The sequence below is a fragment of the Montipora capricornis genome, chromosome 11 (assembly GCF_036669925.1).
Source record: "Montipora capricornis isolate CH-2021 chromosome 11, ASM3666992v2, whole genome shotgun sequence".
NCBI lineage: Eukaryota > Metazoa > Cnidaria > Anthozoa > Scleractinia > Acroporidae > Montipora > Montipora capricornis.
In genome coordinates, this window is record NC_090893.1 from 19,649,903 (window position 1) to 19,658,637 (window position 8,735).

General features: G+C 40.0%; 1 protein-coding gene across 1 annotated transcript; it reads right to left on the bottom strand.

Annotated features, from left to right (window-relative positions):
- Positions 1-4,605: 4,605 nt before the first annotated feature.
- LOC138024393 (beta-1,3-galactosyltransferase sqv-2-like) lies at positions 4,606-8,146 on the bottom strand. Its single transcript, XM_068871596.1, has 2 exons — positions 7,753-8,146; positions 4,606-5,674 (listed from the first exon to the last, which is right to left on the bottom strand). Exons 1-2 carry the CDS (start codon positions 8,077-8,079, stop codon positions 4,880-4,882), a joined length of 1,122 nt encoding a protein of 373 aa, XP_068727697.1. The 5' UTR covers positions 8,080-8,146; the 3' UTR covers positions 4,606-4,879.
- Between the last annotated feature and the right edge of the window lie 589 nt (positions 8,147-8,735).

The window sequence follows — 8,735 nt, forward strand, 5'->3', positions numbered from 1 at the left end:
GTACCCTGCCCCAGTGCGCAGCATTTCGGGCAACAAATAGCACAGGTGGCCCTAGCTCTACGATTCGCGCGGGACGGAGTTTGAACATCATATCAACATGACCGTCAATTTGGGTAATAGCGAAATTACAAAGGTTTGTATGGGGGGAAATGTATGGAATTGGAAGGCAACATTAGGAGTGATTTTTCAATTTGTTTTTCTCACCTGAACTCCTTTGTAGTATCTTTTGTGTCTTTTGGTTTCTAGCTCGATTTGAAGCGATTTCTTGGAGTTTCTGTTTCAGCTGTTTCTCTCTATATATTATATCTTACCAAGATAGGAGACTAGCGGCCTAATTCGTTGACGGAAAACAGCCATAAATTCGTTTCAAAGGATCCAGTTGCATCTAAATTTCACGTGGAGCACGGCAGATAATAACAGAACACGTCCATTGAAGGTTTCAGGGGATCATTATCTTGGCGAGGGAATTATTCCTGAATAGTAACCACAATCGTTTCCGTCGAGATCCATCGAAGTAGGCTTGACTCTATTAAATCCCTCGTGCTCCAACTGTTTCAATTTGGCTTAGCGACCCGGCCTATGAGTCAGTGATGAGTCAAATTACTTACTCACACGGTGGCTAACAGTCAATTGATCCCATGAACAATCGCACTTTTATGTTTTCTTACCGTCTACTTTCTCATTTGTCGTATCTATCAAATTATTCATTTACCCTTTTTGCGCGGGGACTTCTAGGTTGCCTCCTCGGGTTTTGGCCCCTGGGCCTAGAGAGAGAAACAGCTGAAACAGAAACTGAACGAAATCGCTTCAAGTCGAAAGACACAAGAGGAACTACACAGGAGTTAAAAATTCAAAATAATTTATTGAAAAATCACTCTCATCTTTGACTTCCAATACCAAACATTTTTCCCCATAAAAACCCCTTTGTAATTCCGCCATTATGCAAATTAACCGTCGCGTTAAGTTGATGTTCAAATTCCGTCACGCGCGAATCGTAGGGCGTGGGCCACCTCAGGGTCCAGTTGTTCGAAAGCCGATTAACTTAATCCAGGATTAGCGTAAACTTTTGTTTCATGTTTTCAACTTTTTGCTGAAAGTTTCTTTTGCTTATCCTCTAATGTAAAGTTTTAATTGTCAGATATCAGCGTTGAACAGCATTTGGGAATACAGAAATAAAGTCCTTGGTTAATTTTTAATCTGGTATTAGCGTTAATCGACTTTTGAACAACCGGGCCCTGGTGAAATAGCCAAATTTGAGGATTTTATGGAGAACTTCAGCACTTGACCACTGTCTTTCTTGAGGAACTACCAAGCCCTTGTCATATTAAATAGGCTGAAATACTCCCGAAGTGATCACAGTAACGCGAATTTATATTTTGAGATGACGTTCTCGTTGCCGTCGCCGTCGTCGTCCCTTAAGTTCTCCAATATTTCTGGTAAAACAGACGATGCGCTGAAACCAAGAATTTTTGTGAATGGTTTGGATTTTTTGGGTTTGTAAATAAATTACAGGTTATGATTTTGCATTTGAATTGTTTTGATTCACTCCCAGGCAGCACGCCCAATATACCGGTTCGCTAAACGGTGCCTCAGATGAAATAGTAACATATCCTGTTTGAATCCTTTGTTATTAATAAGGGATGGCACATCGCACTCCGGTCTCCGCAAAAGACCACTAGACCAACTGTAAGAAGCAAAACGCAACTTCTTTGCGAGAAAAAGGTTTTTTTTATTACTTGGTACACCTCTTCCCATACCTTAATAAACCCTCGAACTACAAAGACACCCCCAAACAACGAAAAAGCTGGTGAATGCCAGGCGCCAGGAAAACTGCGCCCGACGAATCAGAACGCCCACGAGCATGCCCAGGAAATAGACATACCTGCGTGAGACTGGCCCTTTAAAGGAGAAATAAAGAACTAAAAATAAGATATGACTAAGTATCAAATAGCAAATAGACTTATTGATAATAAATGAACAAGCATACTACTTCCAAACAGAATGAAAGGGGTAGTTAAATGCGGAATAGTAAGTAACCTCACAATGAGTTGAAAAGCTTTAATTTGCTTGTAGGTATGACAATGTTTGGCCAAGAAAACCTTAATGACCCCTAGAAACCACGGAAAAAAGTGAAATAGTCGGACCAATGCTGGTCACGCAATTTTCTGTTTGCCCCCTCGGAGTAACACGTGACGCGGGTTAAAAGTAAGTCGATCTCTTTCAACCACGTTGCTTTCGTTGACATGAGCGCGATGGCGACATCGTCTCACTCCGCTAACCTCATCTGAAACCTCTGACATAATAAACTGCGTTGCAATTTATTAGGAAAAGGGAAGCTTTGGAAGCAGTTTCTTCCGCGTAAGGAAAGAATTCGGACAGTTACTGAAGAAGAAAAAAACGCTAAAGAAAATCCGGGAAAACGTCACGTCAGTTTGTCAGTTGTACCAAGCCAAAAGCTATGGAAAAGATTGATGAAAATATTGAAAATATTGATGAAAATTTCTCCCTTTTTGGAACAGCGATAAAGCAGAGGTGGACCATTTTATTAAACAAGCTAATAAATTCTACCCTACCATCAAATTCATGGCTGAAATATCAAAGAACTAAAAGGGTCATGAAAGAGGGAATGGCAATCCCAATTCCCAGACCAAATTTGGACAAAATCCAGTCTCAGTGGCAAGTTTTCGTGTTTGGAAGAAATCGCAGTCCTTGCAACTACCACCCAGCAGTTAAAATCTTAAACAGGTATTGATGGAACAATGGAGCCTAAAAGCTCCAATAATATCATTACATACAAAAGAGGTAAATCTCTTAAAAACACGCACGTCTGCGTAAAATATAATTTTAAGGCTCTCATACAGAATGCACAAGGACCGCAAAAAACACACTGATGAACTTCTATAACTTCTATCTAGAACTGCAAGCACATAATTTGTACTCATTTCAATCCTCTGTAAGTGGCGTTTTCCAGTCTAACTGAAATTTTGAGTCTAAGTCAAGTCATTACATCCTAGCCTGCAGTGCAGGCGTTATTTTGGCGCGGAACGCTAGATAAATCAGGTTTTCGATGCCGCCATCTTGGATTGTGATTAGATGCTTGACCGGGAGAGGGTTGGTGCAGTGGCGGGTTGAGGGTGGGGTAAATATTTCCTCGTCCCACTCTTCCACAGTTACCAAATCTAAGATGGTGGCCTAATACGAAAATATGCACTCGCGCGCCCAAAATTCTCCTGCACTGCAGGCTATTACATCACTGCTTGATGAGATTTCATTTTTGGTAATGTAGTCTAAGCTATACAAATTGTTGATAAGTTGAGCTGGAGCAACGTGGTTTCAACCAGGCGGGATCGGGATGAAAATGCACAATTGCGGCGGGATGGAATAAAAAATAGCAGCGGGATGCGGGATTGAAAAAGCCTATTTTGGACCCTCAATCTTCACCCTGTTTCGCCTATGTAGGTCTTCTTGCATAGTGTACAGGTTATGCAATAGATGACATTTGCGGAGATGCATGTAAAGTGGCCCTGAGATCTTAACCATGTTAAAACTAGAAGGACAACTTTTGCATCGTGTGCATGTACATTTGAAATCATGGTACACGCACACGATACAAAACACGTACGCCGGTTTAGTTTTGAGCTCGTTCACTCAATATAGAGCACGCTGGGTCGAAAATAAATATTAAAGAACACTCAAAGCAAGGTACACAACACAATGGACAACACAACGGACGAGGCCCTTGCGGGCGAGATGCGGGTCTAATTGTTAAGTAGCGCGCGTCACGCAAGTTTGTCTAATGACATCACGCATCAACACACGCGCTTTAATTGTTTCTTGAATTCACATGATAAGCGGCCTTTGTTCCCTTCCATTAGATTTTCTCTGGAGCGCTCGAATTTTTTTTTTACATGCACAACAATCTCGCGCTTCGGCTCTATAAGGCTGCCGCCTCTTCAGCCTCACGTCTACACTCGGCTGACTGGTTAGCAATAAGCAACTCGCATTTAGAAATTAGTTCCGAACTCCCACCACTATGAAAGTTATTAAGTCTTACCAAGGCTAAACAAGGTTGACGGACAGCATGTCAAAGGAGGCTCAAACCGGTTTCAACAATCCTTATTAGAAGGATTAACAAAACAACACTGTTTCACTTAACGGCAATGTTATGGTACATATGAAACACCAATAATTGCTTAGCAAGATGCACATCTTAATGTCACGTAATAAATTACCATGGCAACCAAAGAGCTATGTAAAAACACCCTACATTTTGTCTTTAAGCTCATATATCTCAAAAACGCAGAAAAGTGATAAGCAAGCTAAGATGAAACTCTCTGCAAAGTTTAAAAAAATTCTCTAGAGCGAATTCAGAACCACCATAAAACTTTCCAATTGTGAAGGACGCTATGAATCTGCTCCAGAGAATTTTTTTGAACTTTGCAGAGAGTTTCATCTTAGCTTGCAAATCACTCTCCAGTGATAAAAAATGGGGGTCACCAAGTTCGTTTTTGAGGGTGTTTTTAGATGGCTCATTTGTTGCTATGGTAACCTACCACGTCACATTAATGATTGCATCTTGTTAAACTTTTATTGGTGTTTCATATGGTATCATAACATTGGCATTAAGTGAAACAGTTGGGTACATTCAATCCTTCCAAATAGTACAGTTTGCTGAAAGTGTTAAAACTGGTTTAAACTTCCTTAAAAGGCCAGCAGAAACATTTTGCAGTTCCTGAAATGCATAATAGAGTGATAGCTTTTCCAAGATTCATCTACAATGAGAACTGTTGGTGGCATTTCATTTGAATTTGTATTCATGTTATAACAGGGTTAATTGAACGCAAACTCTACTAAAGAAATAGATATGACACGAAATGTTTTAAGGGCATGGAAGAGATCCTTTCTTGGTCCCAAAATCGACCCCTGTCCACATCACTTCTCCTGGGGTCCATTGTGGATTTTTTACACAGGGTCTGAGTACAAATTTATAGGATTTAACCATTCTAGATATGTCAAATACAAAAGGCTTATTACATGTTTGTGAAATTTCCGTTAACACTGTGACTTCCTTCGCGCGGTCGTTACTGTAATTCCAAAATCTGTGTATTAATTCTGGCGTGCTGCCATGAATACCCAGGAAGGAGTCGCATACGTTTGTCAAGGTTTCAAACATCTTCACCCTCCTCGCCGGTGGATAATGATGAAGCCTTCGATCGTCAAAATGAGTTAAATGGTCGTCTTTATTAAAGACACTGTTAATCCAAATAGGAATTTGCTGATCCGCGTGTGGATGACAAAGGATTCGCTGAGGGTCTTGCGACAAAAAGCGCATAATGACGTCATGAGTAAATAACGTCCAAGCCTCGTCCACGTAAATGAGATCTTTAAAGGTACAGTGAAACCAGCCCCAGCTTAACATCTTGGTAGGCCTGTGGCGTAACTCATATTTGAGCCTCTCAAGGCACACGAAATAGTCATCGTCAAGACGGAGGAAATACGTGAAATTATACTTGACCGCAGCCCACATCATTTGGTAGAGATATCGAAGGCCAAAACTTCTGCCGCCAATAACTGGTTGAAATTCGATGTCTTTGTAAATCTGTTTTTCATTGGAAAGTTTCTCTTTATTCTCTTTGGGTATTTGAATGCCGTCAGTGAAAAACTTGCACCCCACCTAAAACAGAGTTATGGCTTCAATAAATGCCGGCCAAAGTTTATCTTGACGAATAATAATGCGTTTACTGCCCGTCTTTTTTAACCGTGAAGCCACCGATTAAACTCGTCATAATTAAAGAAATCACCATTTTTTTTCCTCATCTTGCATTTGCCATTACATTTGTACTATGTCACCTGTAAGGTGCCAGGAGACCAAAGTCACGGACTCCTGACAGTGTGCTATTCGCACTAGAGGCATACAAGTTAAGGAGGTTCCATTGAGTTTTAGGGCCTCGCGCAAGCTGGACACTAGTATGCCTGAATCGCGCGTGTCTTTCTGATTTTTGTGACGTCAGCATTTTCTCTCGTTGCCTTCGGTGAATTGTTTTAAAAATTGGTTCAGTTCTAACCACATACACTTCCTATCAAATACCCTATATTTGTTAAAATCTGTCAGAGCTAATCGAATATATTTAGAAAAATGACATGAATATTGGCAAAACAGTCTGTGAGCAACCTTGACTTTTTACCACTTCAAAATGTCTCGCATTATCATTTCCATATTGTTGCCAAGAATTAAAAAAAATAAACACTGGTACCAATACTGGTAAATCTCTACAGGGAAAATTTTCAGAGAATTTAATTGTTTTTCCTCTTGTTACTTGCGCCCTGTATTGAGGATATTCGCAAATACTCTAGGGAGCTACCTTAAGGGCCCACAGACGGATTTTTCGCGAAGTGAAATGTTATTTCCGGTAATTGACGTCATCATATCATGAACTGACAAGAAAACCCAGTCACAAGCAAAAGTCACCACACAAAGTGTTGTTTCCATCGAAGATTTTCTTCGCCCTTTCCCGCGCTCGTTCTCAGATTAACTTCTCATGCGTAAGCTAACTTATTTCTGGTTTGAGATATAAGCCAAATTGCCAGCGTTTTTAAATTGAATTATTTTTTTTTTACATGGCACGTTTCACTCCCAAATACAGAATATAGCTTAACATTGATTTTTTAAAATCATCTTTTTTGAAAAAGTTATGGGTATTTCAGTATCGTTTATGTCTTTAAAAAGAACATTTTTCAAAATAAAAAGAAAACCATGCTTGGCTGGATGTAAAAACGAATACAAATTATCAAACCACCCATTAAATACCCAAATTGCGTAGCACGGAGACAAATTTAGAATTTTCTTCTATTGGTCACGTGACCATGGGCGTGGTGTGATGACGTCATATTTAGGGTCATTGGCTTACAAAAGTTGGAAACCGACCAAAATAATGCCAACTTCTCTCAAATTACTTAACCATTACATCCTTAGCAACGCACCCCAAAGAATACGTCAGTGGGCCTTTAAGAAAGGCAGGACGTTTTCTCCGTGTTTCCATAGCGTCATCTAAACACGAGGGGAAGTTAAGAGAATTCGAGGCAGTCGAGGGCTTGCGTAACTGTCGACAATACTCCCAACTCCTCCGAGTGTTTAGATGACGCTATGGAAAGTTAGTTTAACTATGGGAAAAAGTCCTCTATTTCTTTTTGAGAGTGTTTCTCAAAGATAATTCGACAAATGAAGGAAAATAGTTTTTTTTACTTCTTGGTTAAAACACATTTTCTTGATACGCGCTCACATTTCCTAACAGCCAATCAAAACGCGCGTCTGACAATACGTAACCATTCTCTGATTCGTGTGATGTCACATCCGTGTTTCCATACTGTTATCTAGACACAGCTATTGACCAATGAGAGTGCAATTACTATCCTAATTATTTTAGTAATCGACATGGGCTAATTTCGTTTTTGTGCTCGCCCTTTTGGGCGTATTGTCAAAACAAGGTCAACTCGAGCTTCACTTTCATTCAAAGGCCAGGTAACTAAACACACAACTGTAAAATGGACTATTGCGTGGCGCCGCAACGTGAATACCTTGTTTGGCTTCACTAGTTGGACTTAGTTAAATCTAAAAAAGAAAGACAGGGGTTACGAGATCTTTTCTAATCGTAATTACCGATAACTTGTATAACTCGAAATGCAGTGGTAGGCAAACCCTTACAAGAGAGCAAACTGTTCTGCCACCTCATTTTCCAGCCAAGAAATACTAACCTCTCCTTGACATTTCGTCCACCATGTCTGCCTTATTGCTTCTCTCCTGTCTCGTCTTGATGGCGCCGTAGATACAATAATAAGAAGGAAGATGGTTTGTTTCGTCTCGGGCTGTTTCAAATCACTGAATTCCGTTGTTGAAAACATACAATCCCTTCTATTGGGTGTTACCTGCGTCAAGTTAGCGAACATGTCCACAAGTGGTTTAAGGTGTGTGAATCCTGGTTGTAGCAGGAAGCCACCTCGTCCTTGCGGTCTTTTGAGGTATAACCTCTTGTAGTTCAAAGAAAAGTTCTCTGTGCCAAAATGCAACATCGTAGTAACCATGAAAGCAAAGAGAAACACACAACAGATAAAAGTAATACGACTCACTGGAGCTGAGCATATTTTCTTTCTGGGACGTCTAAACATTGTTATGCTGGCCAGTCTAGAGACAAGATAAAAAAAAAACAGTTAACAAAGCATCTCCTGTTTTTTCAATAAGTTGCTCCATAAGAAGAAATAAAAGATTTGGAGACAGCAGGAAGGCTGGCAGCCGCCTTTGAGCTTTTCATAATTGCCCAGTAAAAAGATCTGTCAATCATTCGACCCATGGGAATGAAACTTGCAGATTTTACTCTGTTTGTTGTTTAAGAGTAATACATAAAGCAGTAGTTAACCTAGCAACCTTTGTGGCTTTCTTAATTGGTGTTGATAGACGAATCCTCCATACAAGAAGGGGTTTCTCTCCACTAACTAAAACATTCACTAATTAGCTGGTAGTTTCAGGGGAATTTTGTGTGTGTGAATGGTGAGTTGAGGAAAAATCATAGACAAAAGTTAGGGTTAGTCTGTAAAATGAGGGGGAGAAATTTACAAAGCAAACTCTCAACCCGAAAATAAGTTTAAGAAATGAAACAAACTCTGTGTGAAATTAAAAGCCTTAATCTCAGAAACAGCCAGATAGTACATGTACGTTGGAGGGATTAATAAATATTTGACCA